General features: G+C 36.6%; 1 protein-coding gene across 1 annotated transcript in view; it reads right to left on the reverse strand.

The window, feature by feature from the left end:
• Positions 1-5,780: 5,780 nt before the first annotated feature.
• EXOC2 (exocyst complex component 2) overlaps positions 5,781-23,571 on the reverse strand; it is a 125,263-nt gene continuing 107,472 nt past the window's right edge. The window contains exons 24-28 of the mRNA XM_021544771.2: positions 14,912-14,967; positions 11,863-11,985; positions 9,542-9,603; positions 8,008-8,067; positions 5,781-6,079 (exon numbers count right to left, since the gene is read on the reverse strand). Of these exons, the coding sequence (XP_021400446.1) occupies positions 5,986-6,079; positions 8,008-8,067; positions 9,542-9,603; positions 11,863-11,985; positions 14,912-14,967 (395 nt within the window). The 3' untranslated portion in view covers positions 5,781-5,985. The remainder of the gene's footprint in view (positions 6,080-8,007; positions 8,068-9,541; positions 9,604-11,862; positions 11,986-14,911; positions 14,968-23,571) is intronic.

Consider the following 23,571-nt stretch of genomic DNA (forward strand, 5'->3'; position numbering starts at 1 on the left):
TTCACTTGGTCAAAGCAGAATCTGTGGCTGCATTAGTACTGCAGCATGAAACCCTGTGCCACCAAAATAAAGACTCATGGTTGTTTCTAGATCCCCATATATTTAGAAATAACTGGGTACACCAGGCTTCAGGTGTGAGTCTATGCTGAGCTCCCTGGTTATCTGCAGTCACATCAAAACTGCAGTAATTTCACCACACAGGTGCCATCAAAGCATGGAAGCATACAGCACAGCTTTTCCTTCCCCTACCTGCACCCCATTTCAGGAATAAAGGAAAAGATAAAATGAGTGATAATTCTTAATCCTTAACTGGTATTTAATGCATTTTTATGAGTTATAGTGAGCCCATCAGTCCATTTTATTTGTGCACTTTTGCCTGGGACTGGCAATGAACTTTTAATACTAAAAGTTTTTTTCACAAGAAAGAGGTGAAAGGCTGCCAGAATAGGCTATAAAACTAAGCATGTGTTAATAGCATCTGTTACAAATAAAGCTGGATTCCACTTTCCATTGTCTTACTCCTTTTTCCTCAAGTTATTTAAATTTTTCAATTCAAAAGGAATTTGGCTGAAGATTTCCCTTACTTGGTCTTGAGCTCAAGGAAGGCTGCTTGCAGAAGAGATGTACAAAACCTACTACAAATCTTTAAATAGTGGGGTTGGCAGAGGAAAGGAATACAGTTGTCTTCTGGGATGTCCAGACTAGAAGCAGTTAGGTACAACAAAGAAGTCTACTCAGTCCCCCTGTTTGCTCCCCAAAAAATCCTGCAGCAGATCTGTTGATGCAGCTGCTCCAAAAGCTGCTCTGTGCAGTGATAAATGCCACAAACTGTGGCATTTAAGTTACTCACCAAGGAACATTGTTTTAAAAGACTTCAAGGTTGCACTGGTGATTCTCCAAAGGAAAGCCCCCTTGGGTTGTCACGTAATACTGAAAGGAATACATAATTTATGTGACAAACACCTTGTTCTGAAATAAATATACCATTTTGGACTCACTCTCTTTGTTAAAGACAAGCTTTTAGATCTCTGCAGCTCAAAACAGCAGAAGAGAAATGGAATTGAATTGCACGTATCTCCTCCTTAACTCTTGGCAGCACTATATAAAACCAGAACTTAAACAAGGTGAAGACAGAAATGGCTATCACGTTCCCTTATGAAACTGTGTTCCCTGTTACTCCCAGTTTGTTTTTCATTTCATGCCAAAAAAACTCTAGTAAGTGATGCTAAGTCAGTAAACAGCCTGCCAACTGCATGAAGCCAAAATACTCAACACGCAACACAGCTCGTGCAAAATTATTTTTGCCTATAATTAACCATCTAGGCTCCCTTTTTTATGGCTCTCTTTAAGAATTTTGAAGGAAGCAAAGTGTCCTGTGTTAGCACTGCAGAAGCATTTCTAGCTATGGCCAAACTCATGTGTGCATGCTTTGTGCTAATGTTTGATACAGAAAACTTGGAGAATTGCTAGTGAGGCCATGGCAGGTAAATTGGACCATCTCTTTATCACTATATGGACAGGCTGGAACATAACTAAGGATGTGTTTATCTTTGAGCAGTAAATACACCAAATTCTCTCCTAAAAAAGCTTTTAAAGGAATTTACAAGTTATAATTATTTTTATTTTCAGATGAGTGTAGTCACCTAGTTACACAGCTAGACCAGAAATGCCGAAGGACCGAAGTGCTAGTTGAAGTCTATCATCATGTTAAACAAATTCCCAAATATTTCACCCTATCTGGAAGGCTGACTAATTCAAATTATATTTGCATCTTACTAGTTAAATAATGCATGTACTGTGGCTTGTTTTGACAGTAGTCAGAGTCTATTACTAACTCCTGAGTAATGCTAAAATTTTAAGTGCCATACAGGAAGTACAGTTCCTAAGAACCAGAAGCAGATTGCAGATACTAGATATCCTCAGGGGTCTCTCCCTCTATCCCTGGATAAGATGCACCTCATCAATCAGATCCAGAGAGCCAAAGCTTTACAAGGTTAAAGATCCAGATGTGAATTCTGAGTCTCAGGCTTCAGCAGGGACACTGCATTCAATTTTCAGTTTCAGTGTGTTCTGATGAGGTTAAAGGTATTTTCCTTGTAATTTTTATAGATACTAAGCAATGATAAGAGCAAAATAGCAGTTATGTTTATAGTGTGTAAAACATGCAAATCCCCTCATTTCTAGTAAGTCTAGAAATCTGTTTGGATACAAAGATCGGTATTTGTATCTATTGATACAATCCATATTTAATATCCTCAGGAAAAACACAGCCAAGAGCATTTTAGCTGGACACATCCAAAGCTGTGGTCTGGAGCTGACAAATGTGGTCTGGCAGTAGGTTTGGAAGTATAAATCCCCTGTGCAGGACTGTCTCTGATGATTATGGTAACCATGGCAAAAGATTCTTGAAGCTTCCTTCTTCATGGGGCCAAAACTGTATCTAGGAAACTGCAATCTTCTACCTTCTCTTAGATTAGAAACAGAAAATGCCTATCAGTACCTTCAACATTACAGATGAGTTGGATTTCAATACATTCAATATTAAAAAGGAGTTGAGTTTGTGCATACTTTTAAGATAAATTTCTTAGGGCATTGCTTAGCTAAGTATTCGACTTTTGCACGTAAGAGATGTTTTCCTTCTCAGGCTCAGCAGTGAAAGAGCTCCATGAAATTCTTCTATCATGATTTTTTAGAATATTGCCATTACCTCTGCCTTCATATCAACAATCAATTCTTATTTTTTTCCCCCCCTGAACATACATAGGCCTATTCCATCTGTATCTCACTACTTACCAATAGAGCAGGGAAACATCCTAGTTCTTCAGAAATGTTTTTTGGTTCTGGATGGCGAAAGGCTGCCTGGGTAGAAAACAAAAACAAATCTCCTCTTCACCATAAAGTATTCTCTCTTCAGGGAGATGCAATAGCTTTGGCAAAGGTTGAGAGACTGGACCTGTTTTACAAGGCCAACAGTCACACGTTATGGAGCAGCCAAAAGCCCCATGCAAGGCACAACTGCTGCTTATTTCCTCCTGTTGCCACACAGTGAAATTAAACTGCTCAGAGTCCTGGGAAGATGCAAGGGTTTAGCACACAAAATTCAACAGGCCTGATCCTCAGTCATCTCATGTCTATTCTTATCCTTAAAATTCAGCATAGGCATTGAAATCAGCAGGACTGTGGTTCTTTCTGTATTAATAAACCAAGGAGCTTTTAAAAAGCTATAGGAAAATGTTAAAATTGAACAAATGTTACACTACGATCACATTTCAAAAATGATTTCTAAAGAATGTCAATTAAAAATACATTTTATGAGTGAGAAGGAACAGGATTTCTTCATTATTTTACACTACTTATTTGAGCTATTCAATTAAGATATACAATGACTTTCCCTTATATTTATGTATTTTTCCCATCACTTTACAGAGAGATTAAAATATTTTCTATCTTGTTCCCTAATTACACTGAATGCAGCATTTACTTTTTATTTCCTTTTTGTCCACCTCTTGAACTACTCATGACTATTCAAAATAAATATCAAAATACAGTAATAGAAGAATGCCTCAACATTTCCAGAGGCTGAATATCTCAACACAGTGTATTATGGTTGAATTTTCCTGTAAGTCTTTACTTTAAGTCAGATACATTTTACAGCCTCATTAATCTCTCTATTTTTCACTTATGTAAGAAATAAAGCTCTCAAGGCTTTTATTTCAGTGACAATTTTTTCCCAGTCCGTATCAATTTTAGATCTTTCTAGAGGTTCAAAGATCATGTAATAACTAACTTTATTTTCCTTGTACTGTTTTCAGCATTTACCTTGCTTTAAATGTCAGAGCCTTTCACTTCTGTTACTTTGATTTCCTTGCTGCATTTCTTCTCTGCACGCTGTAACTGATGGTGTGGTCTCCCTGTCTTTTCCCACTTCCAACAACCATTTTTAAACCTAATTGTATCTTCTAACAGTTTTTTATTGCAAAACCCACACTGACCACTTCTTGTTTTTTGTAATGTTCTTTTCAGAGGAACTGCAGCCTGCTGTACATTGGCTATGAAGCCTCAGCAGTCCCAACATCCCTTCCATGCAAAGGGATTCCAATACCTCCTGTTGCAGCATGATGCTCACTGAGTTCCTTAATCCACAAAGGATTTATTCAAATGCAGTGCTCTGACTTGACTATGAACATTTACTCATATCAGATGAGATTCAAGGAATTTTTTGATTGATTCCACATTTTTCTTGTTGCTGTCAATGTGATGTTCTGAAGTGTAAGTTACTTCAGAGAAGCACCTACATGAAAGTCTGACTTTAGGTTTTTAAGACAAGCAACAAGCTGCTGTAGTAAAAGATCAGTACAAGAATGATCTTACAATAAAGAGATGTCTAAATGCATGTTCAGACAGTACAGACAACAGAATAGGTTTTCAATACTTAGAACATGTCCGACACAAACACAGAAATTGTAAACTACAAAATTCAAAGAAATAATATTTCTTGGAAAGTGAGGAATTCAAGATCTTTTGACCATATTTCTTAATATTTTATTATTTTGAAGTGAAATCTTTCACAGAACTGGATGACTATTTCAGTTAATATCAGCAGTTGAGACTATGGCCACCACAGAATGGACACTTAACAAAACCACATTGCTCCAGATACCTAATGATAATAACATATATTTGATGTCTCACACTTCCATTCAACATGCTGCTACTACTTACACAAAACTTTTTAACAAGTAACTACATGTGCATCAAACTTTCTCCAAAATTACATTATAGGAATTGTACGCTGCATTTTAAAAGCACATAATCAAGCTGGCAGAATAAATGAAGTGACATTAAGAAACTGTTTGAAAACTATGCAGTATTCCTGAAATGATTTACTCAAAATGACTGTAATTACAGAAAGAATATATTATTACTGCATTATTTAATTCCAAGCATGATATCAGTTATAAAATGAAACCCACTTGTTACCCCAAAAACAACTGCCACAAAACTGTTCTCTCCTGAATCCCTATTTCCCCCCTATAAAACCTATAACTAGTAGTGAAAAGAGGTAAAGAGGACTGACTAACAAGAGGAAAACAATGGTAGTAAGCCTGTAAGAGCAAGGAAAGACAAGAAAAGTAAGAAGGAAGAGGCAAAAGAAATGATGTATTGTGCTCCTCCTTATTATGTGAGAAGCTATTAATTATTCAACTTCTTAACACCAAAGAATATTTTACCTGGACATTTTTTCTACTAATCTTAAAACTCTGAGTGCTTTTCTGTTAATTGCCAATGAAAGCAGATTTCAGATGTGAAGGCTACTATCAATACTCAAATAGAAGGGAGAAACACGAGAGGCAGCAACATGTTTAATTAAAAATAAATAAGAAAATAATTCCCCCCCAAGAAATCAGATTTCCAAACACAGAAACTGTAGATGAGAAAAAAAGACATAACCATTTTAAATGCAAAAAAAGCAGTGTACTTAATATGGTATCCGGATATTTATTAGTCAGCTCTAGGGGGGGAATGCTTAATACATACTTTTCAATAGTTTATAGAATTTGTGTCTTCCAGTCTCTTCAGTATCACTCTACACCTAGAAATTAAGATTGATACACTGAACAACATGACTAATACTCAAATCTAAGTTGACATTTGCTAAAAATACATTTCAATGTATTTTTAACAAGTGAAACTGAGACTGCAGAACAATTATGGATATTTCTTCATGAACAAGTGTATGTAAACAAAATTGACTTAATTCCCTCCACAGAGAATTTCAATACAGTAGACAGAAAACCATTTTATCAAAGTATGTAGGAACACAAGTTTTACTCAGCAGGATACCCCACAACATTACTGAGAAAGCTGTATCTCTATTTATTTTACAGTGGAATTCTTTTTAGTTTTTTAGGTTTTCAAAGGAATTGAAGTAGTTCAGAAAATATGCACAATGCTTAAGCCCATTTGTCTGCATTGTGTTGCTGTCTATGTTTTCATCATGGCTGAAGAAGAAGCTTGGAAACAGGTCAGCTGCAAGTGCATGCTGCTTTTGAATTTGTTTAGCAGCTCTTCTAGTAACCTGTAAAGGGAAAATAGTTACAACTTTAGAAGATTAGAAAAGGGAACAATTACTGCAAGTTTTAATTATTCCGTCTGTGACTTCAGGTACACTGTCTGCTTTACTTGTGTAGCTGAATTGGAAATTTCGGTTCTTGGCCTTGTCTTTGGAAGGTATTTCTATATTTCTCTTAACTATTACAACTGAAAGATCAGAGATATTATGACTGTTCTAGGAGAAACATTAATTCACTACAATCATGTTGTTTTGTCCCTAACAGATAAACTGTGTATGAGTTCATTTGGGGGCATAATGATAGTTAATGCATCTACCCAGCTGTCGAGAAAGTACCTGGTGCAGTGGATAGTATTTATTATAATCCACAAACTATAAATGTAGGAGCAATGGTGTTGATGGGCCTGTTGTAGAAAATATTGACTGTAACACTGGACATGCATTAAGTTATTTTACAGTCTTGGCTGGGTGTTTTATTTTCTCCTTAATCTAGGGAATAATGTTGTCTTGGAACTTTCTGCCCTATTTCAAAAGCAAGCCATATAGGGCAGACATGTATCACCTGAACTTTTTGGCATGCTGCATTACTGAACAGCCAATAACAGAAAAAACCCCCACTTTTTAACACTGTGTGCTAAAAAAAACCAAACTATCCCAAGAATAGCGATTTAAACAAAAAAAAAAATCAGTATCTGCTTCCTCAGCAGATTACCTCTGGAAAATAATAATATCCACATTAATCATTTAGCATCATAGTAGTCATTATGAATGAACACACACAAACAGCTCTCAGAGCACAAATGTGTTTTTTTACACAAATACACGTAGATTATAATGAACTGCCCGGAACAATGACAATTGCCATGTAGTGACCTGGGAAACAGAACAAGTTCTGCACTGTCTGGGGCTCAAAACACTGAGGCAGATGTAATAATGATGCAGTTCTTGATTTTCGCTTGTCTCATGAAGCTCAGATGCTTGTGACTAAGTGAAAAAAAAAAATTCTACAGGTGTTTTGGAAAATTTGAGTTAAAAGATCTCTCCTTACTGATTTTTAACTTTAATAAAGCCTAAGAACTAAGTAAGATGAAGAGGTATCTTGAGATTTGTTGTGGCTAGAGAAGACCAGGTTTGACTACATAGACAGAGGCTATCTGGAAGAAGGCACAGACCACAGACCATGAGCTGCATAGTCTCTTCATGTGTCTATACAATATTCTAAATTCTCACTGCTAAGCACAAACTAATTTGATGCAGGAAAGTACAATGAAACCAATCTCTAGTTTAAACCATCTACACTAACACTACTCTACTTATTACAAATCTGACCTAGTTTTACTCTTTATTATGCTGTGGTTGTAAAATAGACTACCAAATACCAGGCTGAACACAGCAAAGCAAACTATTTGTCAAAGTTCATCGCGGTGGAAAAGAAGAATCCAAAATTCCTCCTTCTGATGTTAAAAAAGAGCCACAGACCCTCCTAATTTGTTTTTGAAAGGAAATATGCCAGTTTTATGAGTTTCCCGTACATCAGCTTGCAAAAATTGAACTTTGTTCTTGGACATTTTTTAAATTGCTACTAACTTCAGTAAAACAAAACAATGGAACTCCAAGAAACCCTAAAATTCACAATGAAGGCTGAAATACACTGATACTACAAGAAAAATACAAAGCTACACTGAACTGATAAGACTAGGATGGATAAGAAGGATATGTCACAAAGCCATTGGCTCCTCTGGGTAATTTAACGGGCCATGAACAAGGCAGGGACCGAGCTTGTTCTTGACTCTGTCCAAAAAGGCTTCTGCTCTGTAATTCAGAAGGGTCAAATATAGTGGAAGTTAAGCCTTTTATAATAAAGTTTTCTTACAAGAGTAAAAAGCAACGGCTCCAAAGACCATAAAGGAAACAAGAAGGTGCATTGTACTCACTTTCTGTCAGTTCCACTTGAGAGCTGAGGCAAGGCTTCCAAAGCTTGCTTAAAGCTTGATCTGCAAGGAAAACAAAAATACTCACATTCTGCTAGTACAAGACTCAGTATTTACTCAGCAGTTTCTGTCTATAAATCCTATGGAGAGATGCTATATTTTATCCATTCTTTTTTTCAATAAATAGACAAAATATTTACCTGAGACCTGGCATTCATGTGCAAATTGAACATAAAATAGTCACGGGGCCAAGCATGTATCTTGACATTGATGTCAAGATACATGCTTGTACATCATACAGCAACAGGAAATGTTAAATCAGCAGCTCACTGAAGACTGTCACATCCTGGATTGTTCAAAAATTAACAGGTAGTGGCCAGCCTGACTTCTGCCTAAAACTAAGTGACCATCAGTGTATGAAGAACAGATAAAACATTGATTTTTGTCTCTCTGTGCTTAGCAAACAGACCACTGCATTCTGCCTTACAGAAGGGTGCCTATGAAAATTATTACAATGGGTTTGAGCCAGTGCCAAGTAGTTTTGTTTTAGTAGTTTTTCTTATAGAGGTCTTATCACTATCAGAATAGGCAAGTGAGTACTCTGAATTGGAATTCAGTGATACCAGTGGACACTATGTGTGACTCTATGAAGACACATTAAGACTGCAATGTCTCCTACAAAACTGTTGATTAGGTAAGATGACCAAATTATCACCTGCAGGGACATGTAGTGCCAATCTTAAAAGAAGTGAAGGTAATTATAATAACGAATGAATCTGCCTGCATCCAATCCCCACCATAATCACCTAGAAATTTAAATCAATCAGCTTTACTCAAAACTGCTGAGAGCTATCATAGCCTGTTTTTACATGCCTTGGCTGCATCAACCATTGATGGTGCTAATGCTTTTCCTTCTCCCTTTATATTAATGTGTATTAATTTATCTTTGGTCTTGCCTCAGTGAGGAATGATAAATTGCTGAAAGCCTTTTGGAGGTGTTGATTCTAGGAGACAGTGTGAGGCTGAATTCCTTTTCCCTGATTAGGTGTGTGGAGAAGGAGCAGGGTATTATGTAAGGCTATGGAAAGCCCTAATTCTCCATATCCCTATAAGGAAACCCTGCCAGTATATGAATCTCTAGACTCTCTGATGGATCTGGCAGGTTATTTGTTTTATGTTTTATGAGATTGCTGTGAAAAATTGGATAAAACTAATCAAGTTCTGCTTCTGTCTGGCTTTAGCATAGTTATCCTCACCAGCTCTACTGCTGTTAAAAAGTTTTACAATTTGTTTTTGATGGCAAATATTAGTTTGTGTCTAAAAGTCCAAGTCAAAAACAACAAAAAAGTAACTATTTTCTTTCATCTGATAAAATCTTGCTATCAACTGATAAAATCTGTTTTTTGTATATTTACACAGTAGATCACACATTCTATTTGAAGCAAAATTCCTTCATTCTAAATTTACATTATGTGTTTTTGCATGTTTACCAATGGTTCCATTACACTGCAAAAAGTGACATTACAGCATAACTTACTTGCTTTCAGGTGTTAGGTATATGGCCACCGTATCCCTCAAAGCACAGATTTCAAGTTTTGCCTAAAGACAGAAATAAGAATATTGAAACAATGATACAATGTCCTTTCACCAAGTATATACAAGTATCCCAAAGCTTCACCTTCTTGAGAAGCAAATACTATTGCACACTGCCCTTGTAAGCAGCCTTGGCATTTAACAGTTTATTTCCTGTATTCTTTGTTGCCATGCTACTCTTTCAGGAGACTGCTCAAAGGAACCATTTCATACTTATGATTCAAGTCAAACTGTTTACATGGTCACTGTGTAGTAGTCAAAAAACACTGGTTTGTCTCTCAGTAACAGTAACAAATTTTCAATTCTGTTTCACCTTTTCTGTACTATGATAGAAAGATGCAACTTTTTTTTCCTTTTTAGAAAACTTAAATACAGTGAGCTTAACTTCTCACAGCACTGCTTAGCCAGGAAGAAAGGAAACACAAAAGTACAAAAAATCTGTCAATACACATTTTGTGCTTGGTTCTTCCGGTGAATTTATTTTTTTCCATCAGATGAGGAAGTAGAATTATTGTACTTTGTTTCTTTTTGTGTCACCTGGTGGGCACAAGAGCTTGGGGATTTTATTCCTGAACTGTACTGTGTGCCCAGGTATTAAAAAATTTTCACTTAGGCAAACTGTGGAGGAGACTGAACTCACAGATTAACTTTGTGAACTCTTGATTGGTCTTTGAAAAGCAATCATTATCATCACAACTTTTATATGAGATAGAAACATTCTGCAAGAGACCATGAAATAATTTCATTTAAAAATACAAAGTGAACTTCATAAAAATTAACACTCTGTTCTTCTAAGCATAAATATGAAATTTAATCCAGTTAGACATTACAGTAACTGATCCACATTTACATACAGCATTTATTTTCCAAAACAAAACTTTAAAAAATGCAACACAGCAACTAATTCCACTTCTAATGGAAGCCTTTGGCTTTTAAGTATCTCCCTCATCCATCCTCTAGGTAGGAAGTCAGGTAAAATTTATGCTTTTTTAGAGCCAGAACTTTCTGGCACAAAATATAACATAGACACTCCATATTTTATACTCTTAAGAAATGCTTTTCTCAACACACAATATTTTACCTCTTTTGGTATAATGCTCCATGCTCAGGACATGTGGACTTTTTGAAGTCCTACGCCTAAGATTCTGGAGTCTTTTTGGCATTTTAGGAGGTACCACAACCTAAGTAAACCTGGTGGAAGGGTGAGCCCTGCGAAACTGGGGGTCATGGGATGTGGGAATACAGAGTGAAACTTGAATGAGAATTTTTTTCAGCCTAACAAGGCTTGGATGACTCTCATGCTGCCGCTGTCATCAGACAGGATTTTCCATGTTCAGAGGAAAAGAAAATAACCATGAATGACAAACTTACAGTAAGGAGAGAAAAGCCTTTCAATTACAGGCTTAGGCAGCAAATCCCTACAGTGGGTTGTTTAACCAGACAAAAGGGATACAGGCATAGCTTTGTTGTTCTTCATGGATTTGGTTTAAATATGGAGTCAATAACTTGGCTGCGATCTTCCTACACTAATTCTTTGTCCAATGCCATTACTAGCAGCAACTGGAAAACAAGGCTTACCACTGGATACTATTTTTCCATCATAATACAAGAATGATGTACATGTACAATGAATCATTGTACATGATGTTAATGTACAATGAAAATAGGGAGTTTGCTCTTTTTCTGTTACAGACATAGCAATCTGACTCAAAGGCTTTTTTTTAATAAAAAGGTGTTTTTCTTAGAGTCCTTTAAAGCTTACCCAATAGCACGTACAACTACCAATCCAGCTGTAAATAAAGCCTAACAAGACAGCAAAACTATTCTGCCCATGTTACAACAACATGGTATTTTAGAGAGAGTAAAACAAACAAATGACTAGCCCTGCAAAGTCTGTTTTAGTGATTTTTAAATCTCAAAATATCACTACATTGTTTTTTTCTTTTAAAGTGATTTTTTTTGTCAGGCCAAAGAGAGTATTTGACAACATTTCAGAAATATACCATTATGATGTTTTTTATCTCATAGAATACACGTAGCCTTTTAATGCTGTCTAATACAAAGATAACCCTAAAATATAATAAACCCAAGAATCAGTATCTCAAAGGGTATTCATCCATAAATCTGGAATAGGTTGTAAAATAATCCTTTTTATCTCCTTGCTTTCACTGCTACAATAAATCAAACAAATACCCAGATTATAACCTGTCAATTATTCTCAGTTTTCTAGATTCAGATATTTGACAGTACAAAGTAGTCAGGTACCTGTAAAGCTCCATTTTTGCTGAAGGATGAAACACACTGCATCAGTCGACTCAGCTCTTCAGAGACTGCTTCTACAACCCTTGACATTACCCGAGGAACTAATTCTTTGGAAATGGTAAACACCTAAGTTTAATGAAAAGAACCATGAGCACAACACCTGCATTAACAAAAATACTTTCAATACTAACATTTCAATAAAAAACATGAACCTCTTTGATTGAAAGGTCTCCTTCATTTTTATCAACATTCCAATAGTTCAAAAGAAACTAGAATATGAAGGATGTCTTATGATGCTTGCCCTGCACTTCAACCAATCCCCTCTGTTAACAGTAAATTTGGCTATGTGATTTGTGATAACCTTCCTGGTATACCAAAAGGCAGCTAAACTTCAAAATATGTGCTTTTGGCTGATGGATGCAGGTAGTCAGGCTGCTGTAGATAGACTGCTGTCTTGTAGATAGCACCTTTGATTCAGAATTGTGTGTCTGACAGTTACACATTCAGCCACTTTCTACCCATATATTTTGCTATTTCTTCTAGACTCCTTTATATTTGACCATGGTTGAATGGCTAGTGCTGTTATACTCTGTGGCAGAGATAAACATATGCCAGCCTGTGCAAACATGAGGGTGTCAATAGATTTTCATTTAGACTCTGCCACTGCTGCCATTTATTTGGTCCCTGGCAAAAAAAAAAAATAAATTAAACCTTGTTTTCCCATGCATCAAGACAATCCTTTTTAACGATTATTTGTATAACTTTTAAAAGTGGCATATTCAGAATAGCAAATGCAACACGAAGTTATTAAATATATGCTTGAAACAAAGTATGAAGAGACTAATCTTCCTTAAAGGGAGCTTTACAGAAGTGAGAAATTGTTGTGGATTTAAAAAAAGGCAAGTATGATTTTTCTATAATGAATTCAGGAAAATGTAGGCCAAGAGGTTGGAATATAGGAGGAAGTGAGATTATAGGTTAGACACACCAAACTTATGTCAAAGCTTAAAGGTGATGGTAAAGCTGCATTGAACTGCATAGGGAAGATGACACCTGAAGCTGGAGTGGTGTATGTAAGCTTAAGTACGTGACTAGAGTGGTACAAGAATGAAAATGAGATGTATAAAGTTTTGAAACATTTCCCCAGTTTCTGCTTTGAAATATTCTAAAGAATTAGGTAGTGGATTGTTTTGCTAGAATACCTTTGCTTTTACGCAAAGTTTAGATCCCATGTCTGACAAGAAACTTACTAACTGACAGAAGATATTAATACATATGTGTGAAAATCAACAAGGAAAAAGAAACAAATAAAGAAAGATTCCTACAGTTTTCAGTGATTTAAAAAAAGAATTGTGTAGCAGGCATCCCATAAGGCTGACCATTCCAAAAGGCAGGTCTGCACCACAGGCCAAGTACACTGACCCCATAAATGTCAGCTACCAGCTGTTACCAGTGCTGGAAAGGGGTCATTTTTCTCAGCACCAAACACTGCTGATCAATTCAACATAAACATACCAGGAACATGCCCTACTGAACATGATCTACTGAGAACAGAATATTTCTGCCTGCAATGAGCATTCTTGAAGTTACTTTACAGAATCCAGGAAAAATAATTGTCAGCAAGGGTGAATCATCACAAATTTGCAATAAGAAGCCCTTATTTTGATTTCAGCTAAATTTGAATTCAAAGGTAGAGAAAAAATTTTCTTTCCATTTCAGTCTATCCTTGCTGTTCATCTGATGGTTTAATTTTTGCTGTTTCAAAATACAGAAACTTGCTGCCTTGCTAACTAAACTTAAACCTGACCCAGCTTAACAGAATTTCACCAGTGGAAATGGGAGTTTCGTCTTGACACACCTTCTCATATTTCTGTATATTTAGGCCAGCATCAGTATCGGTCTCAATTAAGAGAGCACAGCAATGCACCTTTCTGCTGCAGCATTTTAACAAGTATGCATGTTTACAAGCCTAGCCGAATAAGTCACAAATTACTTTAAATTTTTAAAAGCAAAACCTCTAATTTCCATTTTAATCAATTTCCACTGCACTGAAAAGCAATATTAAAAATTTGTATTATGTTGGTGTATGTTTTTAGTGTTTCTTATTCCCTCATTTGGAAGCATTTGGTAAAATCACAATGCTTCTGTGAAAATGCTTCTGCTATAATGTAACACTGAAACAGTATCAAAAATACTGCAAGTCAAATTTGAAGTTCCTGAAAATATTTTAATTTATATGAATCCTTGTAATTTAAGAAGGAATAAGAAAAGTAAAAGTCTCAAGTGAATCTTATTTTAATTACAGGGAAAAGTTAGAGCAGCCATACTTGTGGTATTTTGGAAGATAAGAGTAATATTACTACCAATGCTTCTACCAGGAGCAACAGTCATCTGTTAACACTCCTGATGATTAGGAGTGATTATGTAAAATGTAGGCTCTAACTTAAAGAATAATAGAAAATTCCTGCATCCAATCCCAAAAGGCTAAATAATTGAAGCCCCTCTGATCTTATTATGTTACAAGCAATGTTTTAACATACATTCGCTAGCCTAGGTAGCCATTACCTACTTAGGTATTTCAAGCAGTATTTGTGCTTACAAAGACCCTTTAGTCTTCCTATTTCCATTGTATGTAGAAGACTGACATATATTGGCTTTTCACTCTGAGTGGCTTGTGTTGAACATTTCTTTCAAGGTGAAACAGAAGCTAATTTACAGATGTTTTGGAAAATAATAACAGAAAGAGAGCATCATAACTAGCTATATCTCTATATATTATCTGCATGGAAAGGGGGAATTTGACTTTAGCATTTGGCTTTCCTCTTTATCAGATAATGGAGACGAAAAGGTGTAATGGAGTGTTAGAGTGGATAAACAGGAACTACTCATCTCCTGCCCATAAAAAAAGTTATCAGTTGTACCACAGGTTGGCTAAACCTAATTTGAACACATCTATAACAAAGACACTTCAATAAAAAAAAAATCTGGGATTTATCAGCAAAAGTACACTGAAATCATATGAATATAAGCATTAAATGAAATTTCTCCTCACCTCTGCATGCACAGCAATGATATTCACTAAAGCTTCTTTCAAGTAGTTTCTGACGCCTGAAACAAGAGAAACAAAATAATTGCTTTCATTCTGTTGTCTCAACAACACCATAATATTCTGCTGTTCAATACTGTACTTTTTATTTTCATTTTTTACTACTACTTTTGCAATCAGAGACAGAAAGAGAAAGTTCCACAGCCACACCACCAGACTATTTCCTTTTTCAAATCAAATGGAGAAAGGCACATTTCCTTACAGCAGAAGGTTAAAAAAAGCCAGTAGGTTCCTCTTTTAGTATTCTCCTCTCTAGCAAGATAATTTCACCAAGTTTGCAATTTAAGAAAAAACTAGCATTATTAAAGAATACATTCTGGATGCTTTGCTAGAATATACACACCGTGCACAGAATATGCACCACAGTTTGATAAGTTCTAAAGAACAAAGTCAAGAGGTTTTGTTTGTATAGCAGTCTTCAAGATCTTACTATTTTATCAGCTTCTCTATCTGTGAATTATTACAGATAGGAATAGCAAGGTCTCCTGTTTATCTGAAAGCGGTTCAGAATATATTACTCATGGCAGTTTATAGGAGATGTCATGACTTAGTAGAAATTTCCTTTTGGGGAAGGTGGAGAAGTCAAATAAGCATTTTCTTGCCAGGCTTATGAAACACTTGTCAATTTACACTAAGAAGTGAATTCTAAACAGAACATCCAGCAGCATGTGCTTTAGTTAGGACAGGCTCTTAGTACTCTCTGCTGCTGTAATTCTGTAACTTTCCCAGCCTGTATTCCAGTTGTCTAAGATTTAAAATAGGCAAAAATCTAAAATTGCCTCACTTATTTTAATGGCCACTTTACTCTGTAGGCAAAAGAAAATTAGAAAGCATTCAACTGTTTAGGATATGTATAAATGCTGTAAGTAGAAACAAAGTAATGTGAGAGGGTTAGGGATCCACATGACCTCAACTTCTGCTTTTGATTAGTCTACCATGAATCAGAGAAAGTGCAATGACCCCATCCCTCCCTTCAATATATTCAATGGACAGTAAAATACAAGAATCATGGACAAAGACTGGTGAGATCATACAGCTCAGAGATCACAATGTGATTAAGGCTAATGCTATAAAAAATACAAAGTGAACCTTTAATCAGTTCATCTTACTTGCTCCACCTTTCCTCAGATAACACCAATGCAGAAACATAGTCCTGCTACAAAAAACTGCTTTAAAAGGGGTTACCCGAGATCATAAAAATGAGCTATTCTGTGAGAAGAGTAGTACCTCACCACTGCCACCTCAGTCATGCTCATATTTTTAACCACTGATCCCAAAACTTGCCTCAAGATCTAAAAAGGTGACCCTTTTTCTTTGTTAGACAATTATGGATAGAATTTTTATAAAAGAAGGACACAGGGATGACCTGTCCTTGACAGCACAGGACTGTCTTGCATGAGGAACAAACATCTAGGATATGCAATGGAATACAGCCTAGACGTCAGAAAACTACAAGTCTTTCTCCACACATTCCAATACATCTCTAGTGCCTTTTCTCTTTACACCTTTATTCTTCCCCTTGAAAATTTCAGTAGATTTTTATGTTTAAATTAACCCAAAGACAAGTCATACAGTATTGTGTACCAGCTTGCAAACTTAAAATTTCTTTCATCTTAGCAAGGAAGTGAGGGAGGAATAAAGCAACACCAGAAATTTTATGAAACTGACTTTTTTCTCCTGCCCTGTAACCTTGCAAAACAAAGCAATAATGTTACACACCAATACTTGAACCACACCAAAAGATCACAGGTATATGTGGAAATGCAACACCCCCTTCCTTTTTCCTCTTGTAGTGTTTTCCTTCTTTTACATCACTCTGCCCCCATTGAAATCCTCTGCACACTTCGTATCACAGAGGTCAAAATTTCTATCACACCCCAGAAACAAATACAACTTGATCAGACATTGAATGATGGTCTGTTCTGCATATCCTATCAAGAGATACAGGGTGAATTTGGGAGCTGGTTTGCAGTTATCCTCAGGTTGTAAAGTGTTGCTTTTGGTCTGCAAACCTATGTGGTATTCAGCTTTTGGCTGCCTACCAGCCTCATCTTGTGACAGTAGGATCTTTCATGTGGAAACTGTGATTTTACTTTTGCACAAATGCTGCACAAGACTTTGACAGTCTCCCTTCTCTAGGGATACCTGAGCACTGCTTAGTCAATCAAAATTTCAGTTGTGACATAAGAAGCATTTCTTTGGCCCAACTGAGTGTTCCCTAATGAAGTATCTCACTCAAACCCTGCTACAGCTGGGGAGCAGTGGGGAAAATACAGAGAGGGGGCTGCCAGGTCAAACAGAGAGGGCACGTGTGTCTCCTGCAGAGGTTGCCAGCAGGCTGAGCTGGGAAGAAGTGTTACCAAGGAGAGTGAATGAAAAGCCCAAGTGGATAGAGACTGAAGTGGGTTGTGTAAGAGGGTGATGTGGTTCCAAGGAAGAATCCTCATTTCCCACCTATCCCACCTAAACCCCCGAGGTAGTGAGCCTCTTCTCATGCATTCGTGCAACTTGGCTCAGGGTAGGAACTGCTAATTCTGTCTGCTGCTGTAGGCACCCAAATTAAACAGCTTTTGACTGAGCTAGTAGAAGCTGCCTATCACTGTATCTGCAGAAACTTTCCATAACATATTTCATGAAGAGTTAGTTACCAAGTTGCCATCACTGCTATAACTAAGTACTATTTATTTCTGAAAGCATGAAATACTAGTATCAGCAACATTAGTGCCAGGTATTGAACACCACTGTCTGATGGTTCTCAGCTAAGGTAAAATTGTTATTTATGTCAAAACTCAGAATCAATTCAGTAAATGGAATGGAAGGAAGCTATGGTAAAAATGAAGTGAGAATATGTTAGTATTGCATATTATTAGCCTATCCCAGCTGCATGATAAAATTGTTAACTTAAACCTCAGTGAAAGGGCATAAGCAGACATATTTTATCTTCCATCCTTGTACCACACACAAGGACGAATGGGTGAGCTAAGAACTTAAAGGAGGTAAGTGCTACTAGGATTGCAAGAAATAATTAGGTGTTCCTGACCTTTCATAGCAGGCTCAGTCCTGCAGTGACTGCAGGATCAGGCAGCTCAGTACCAGCACAAATATTTCCTCAATTTCTTCGACAGGTTTTACAATTTAAGAGCAAATAATTCAGCACACACTGTGCAAAGCTATGCAGTTTAGAGACAGTCCAGGTATATGAAACTGCAGTTGCCTTAATTGCAGCATTTAACAACCTGGAAGACCTTGTCTTGGTAAGCTAAACAAGCCGAAGACAGAAAGAACATGCAATTGCACTCTAAAAATGCCAGTTAGTGGAACCAGACAGGGAAAGAAAGGAGAATAGGGCAAGGTGAAGAACAACATAGGCACAAGAAAGAAAGAAATAAAGGTATAAATGAAATGACCATCAGTGAAGTTATGCTGGAAATCAAAAGTCTCCATGTAAAGGTTTGTTCTAATTAAGCTATGAAAGATGTAGTTTTATGACAATCATTGCTGTTGGGGGGGTCAGTTTCCTACCACAAATAGAACTTACGTATAAAGGGCATTTCCCCCCAGCCCTTCCTTTAATCTTATTTGTGAAGGATTTAATTTTTGGATGTGGAGACAAAGCCAAACACATCAGAATGTCAGGACCTGCAGGCATAGTTAATAACTGTACTATTTTTTTAAAAGTTACAATTAAAAAATATCCCATTTCTGATTTATATCATTGTACTGTTTGTGGCAGGCTTTGCTGAAGCAAAGTATTACTTTTCTGGAGTATTATTCACTGGAAATACAAGCAGTGGCATCCAACTGTGAATTTGTTGTGAAATTAATTTCAAAATGAAAAAATTCTGTCTAGAATAGAATTTTTGTGCAGCTTTCTCTACAACTGTTCAGCAGCCCACGCAATTACAGTTTTTGGGACACCATGCTGCCAGTCCTATTATACAACACTGAAAGCTAATGCACCTTGTAACTGTAGATGCAACTATTAGGCTAATCAAGTGAAACATAACATTCTTAAGTCTAAAATACCTCTTATTTAGCATATTGAAGCACAAATACAATGCCTTTCTACAGCTTCTGACAGAAATGTGTTATAGAAAAGTCTCAACAAGCCCTTTCAATTTCTCTGAGGAAAATGTTATTATTCTGTTACAACATAAATGCATTCCACTCCCACTCTATTCTTAATACCAAAGACTGACTTGCTGGAATTCTAGCTGCTACTAACAAAGCCCCAGCATTGCTCTAAAGAAAAATGAATGGGAAGACTTAAGAAATAAAAATGAAAGACAATTTCGGCCATCAACTATCACAATGGCTGACAGGAACTTTAAAATAGCATCTTCCAATTTTGGACTCTCCACTGTACGTTTTACCAGAGAAACGTATAACAAAATTATCCATTAATCTCCAGTTTATACCACCTATTAATTTAATTTAATTTTTTTTACAACTTAAATGTGTCAGTCTATGTTTCAAATAAATTTTAGCAACATTGTTAAGCTGTAGCATAGATGACTGTGTGAATGATGGGAAAAGCAGAAGGGAAAAAGGTTTGTGGTTCTGAGGAGTAACAGAAACCAAACTTTTAGCTTGCCAATACAGGAGTCATTCAGGAGATCTTTAGATGGTGTAATGCTACCAGTTGTCCCACTTGTAGTTATTTCTCAGAGATATGTTTCCCCCAAGTACTTACATGACATCGTTATACTATGAAACCCCCAAAGTGACTGAATAAGCATGAAAGGACTCCAGTACCACACGTGTAATTCTAAAACACAGAGAGGCTACAAAAGCTAGCATGCAGGAAAAGAGCAAAAGTTGCCCACACAGTAAAACCAAACTCATCAGGCTGCTTTTTCTGTGACAGAAGCTAACTTGAGCCTTCAAACGTTCCCAGTCCTTCTACAGTAAATTGATAGCGTGACGGATGACATGAGCTTCAAACATTTTTTAAGCCTTCTGCAGACTCAAGAGTCCAAAGAATGATCTCAAGTTCAGTGAGGACAACTGAAACACGCAGGACATTTAAACCCAGGCAGACAGGGTTTGACACACTTTTAACTTTTGTGAGCTGGACCCTCATTTGAGATGGACAGCTAGGAATCCAACCTTGCTGCTGCCTCTCACCAAACCAGCCTTTTAGCTTGCCTTTTGTGCAAAAAGGAGGAGGAGAGGATAAATGCATGCAACTGTTTAGAAAAAGCAGGTGATGTCAGCAGGTACCCCTGCTTATTACCAGTAAACCAGACAAGAGGATGAGAGGCTATGAAGGACCAAAAGAAAAGAAAAAAAATCAAATTTAGTTAAAGAGAAATCATGCAGGAATATTGAAAGCTACTGTTCCTTTCTGGAGGAGCTAGAAAAGCCATCCACAGGAAATTCTACAGTTTGACAGCTGCCACTTTTTTTTAAAATAAAGCAGAGAAGACTAAACAGTTCTTAATATGTTGACTAAGCTACCAGTCCTGTTTCATGACTGAGTTGACTGACTTGTTAGAAACCTAAGCTCAGAAATGAGTGTTGGGTAGGCACAGAGCCACCAATTTAGGCAACAACAGAGAGCATTCTGAGCCCATTCCGTAGGAGGTCAATACTTAACTGGGCAAGCAACCGCTGCTGGTGGTAGCAATGTTTCTTAGTGCTTCTGAAAAGAGAGCACTAAATTTGTTGGCCTTGAGGCTTGAGCATGACTTGGTAGAGATAGGAAAACTGATGCCTGGGAGTCTGAAATTTTGCATTTTAAGACACATCCAATTGTACGCAATATTTTTTACAATTTATTGTTCTGTTTGGTGGGTTGCGCCAGTAACAGTCAATCAGTGTGAAATCACTGAAACCTTTCTCATGATTACTTTTTAATGAAAACTTTCCAAAAAATAATAATGTACTGAATTTGTTAATCCAAAGAGATTAATATTTTTCATACCTAGCTGCATAATACCAATTATTGCCTGTTTCTGGACATAGGAACAGCACACATTTGCTACTCTGATAGTAAATTTAGAGGAGTGCGAATGTAAAAAAGTATTTAATCTGCTCTGTTTTAATAAAGGAACTTGCTTTTAAAAGTTTTTGACATATATTCTTTTTAGTTACATTACACCCTATTGCCAAATTTAAGCAAAATGGTATTGGACATGTTAATTTCTAAGCTTCAGATATATCATGCCAAACTTTACAGCGAGTCACACACAAAGTGTTCTGAACTGTACGTCAGTTAAGCTCCCGCAGCTCTTCTGTAAGTTTTTAATCTGCTATGTGAAACTGTTGGGAAAAAAAAAGCTGCACACATCTACTGCAAGTCGTTAATCAGTGCTGCGTAGTGCACATTAAAAAAGAAACTAATGAATGGTATCCAAAGCCATGTGGATGTAACTTCTTAAAACAGTCTGATTTTAACTGTTAAGTTTCCTCTAGGTTCTGGCTGCATTGCAGCTGCAATAGCAGTATTTGATACCTGCTAACTAAAATTATCGTGGCACAATTTCTAGTGTGGTCACATTCTTCCCCAATGCAACTGCTGTTACAGAAGCAGTGCTAGGGGCTAGCAGGATTCCTTTTGGGATGGCAGACAATAATTTGTATTTCTGCAGCTCCTGAAAAGGCAGACTCCTTGCAACACACCAAATGAGCCCCATCCTGCCCGCACAGTCCATGGGGGAATTTCAAGCTTAGATGGATGCCTCCTGACAAACCAAGCTGCCCCACACACACCACAGAATTTCACTTTTCAATCTAACCTAAACAATAACTTCCAGCTAAAATCAAGTAATCTCTTTCCAAACCCCAAGAGTTTACACAGGTAAGGCAGAATGGGTGGGAGGGGGAAGAGGCTCTACAGAGTAAAACACTGTCTGAGGTCACAGCAGGTCAGTAGAGCAGTCAGCACTGCCTCCATGCAAAAGCTGCTGGAACAATTTAAAAAAAAGGTTAACAGTGCAGTGCAGATTTACAAGATCTACAGATAACTTCAGGCTTCCCATACTTATGGATCACTGCCTGACACATCCAGTGCATGTCAAGATCTACCAACTACCTTATCCCAAGAAATGAACAGGAAGCAGCACAGACTAAAAGTGAAAATTCAAATGAACACCAAAATATTTTTATTTTTAGGCTGCAGAATTCCAAATAAACATGACTTATAATGTACCTTGCATGTAAAATATTTCAGAGACTCAGGGTACTGGATTGTGAAGTACATATAGCAAAAACCAGTTTACATTATGTTGATATTGAGAAGGTATTTATGAAAGAACATTCCTTATATAAAGGAATAAACCGATTACTTGAATTTTTCAGAGTATTTAACTTGGATTTGAAAAAAAAATAGACCAATTTGGATTTAGAATTAAGTGCCCAGGATGACATGAAAAAGGCTGACATCTATCTACGAGGACCAACAGCACAGCATGCCTGAGGCTGCATTAAATGCATTTGAAAAAAGGTGTTGGCCCTCAAAACTATTCAGCAATCTAATATTTATAACCAGGGAAAGTTTAAGGTGACTGATAGTCTGTTTAACTTTGTATGTTCCCAGAACAACAAACTGTATTTGCCTCATTAGAAACAGCCGTAAATTATTTAATGTTTCTGGAAATTTATTTTAAAAGCTACCAACTATTTGCAATTACTACAGTAAATGTGATACCCCATTTAGAAAAGTAGTCTTTTAATATCCAAGCAGCCTATATCTTGCAAGATAGTTCCCTAACCTATAGGAATAGACAGAAACCTAACTTGTTTGCATGCATAAGCCTTCCATGAACTACAGCCACTGGTACATGAGTATTTCATGCTATTTTACTGAAGTGCCCCCACCCACACAGTGATATTATCTAACTTGACACCCCACAGATGCTAAAAAAATATATTAAAAAAAAGTAGAGACGTGACTTGGAATTTCCCCATGGACATAACAAAGCGGCTCACCTTTATTCTTTACAGCAGCACAAAGGTTTCTCCCCTAAAAGACAGTAGGAAATCAGCTTCAGCTAACGGTACTACCAGTGGCCTGTTTTCTAAATTAAGGCAGCTAGACAAGCCTGCTTGTTTCTTCCTAATTACTAAAAATACATTTGCTATCATGCTTTGTTGTTTGCCCTGGATAAAAACATTTCCAGAAAACTGCTTGCAGGATGCTAAGAGCCAAACACATATCTGTCAGTAGCTCTCAAAATACAGGAGATCCACCAGGTCACAACCTTTACCACCACCTAAGTGGCCTTATTTGTTTATTATATTCCCTCCTTGTTTTTGACTCACTAGTATTTTTCAAGTTAAGAATCAGTAGCTATCAAAAACTAAATAATAAACAGTGTAAAAAATGGCTTTTATTTACTTATTGCTTCTGTTTGCCCAAAGAAATACAGATACATCTTAATTCTAGAGAATTAATGGACATTATAATCTTCAGTAAATTCCTTACTTCACAGTAAGATTTATGGAGTCTGATTAATAACACTATTTTTTCAACCTTTGAACATGATTATAAATATTTTTTAAAATATGTGCATAGTATATTAGGAAATAAATACAGATAATACCATTAAAGTAAATACCATATATAAGAAGAAGGTAAGTTAGAGGAAAGTAATTATTTAAAA

Source organism: Lonchura striata, chromosome 1 (assembly GCF_046129695.1).
Source record: "Lonchura striata isolate bLonStr1 chromosome 1, bLonStr1.mat, whole genome shotgun sequence".
NCBI lineage: Eukaryota > Metazoa > Chordata > Aves > Passeriformes > Estrildidae > Lonchura > Lonchura striata.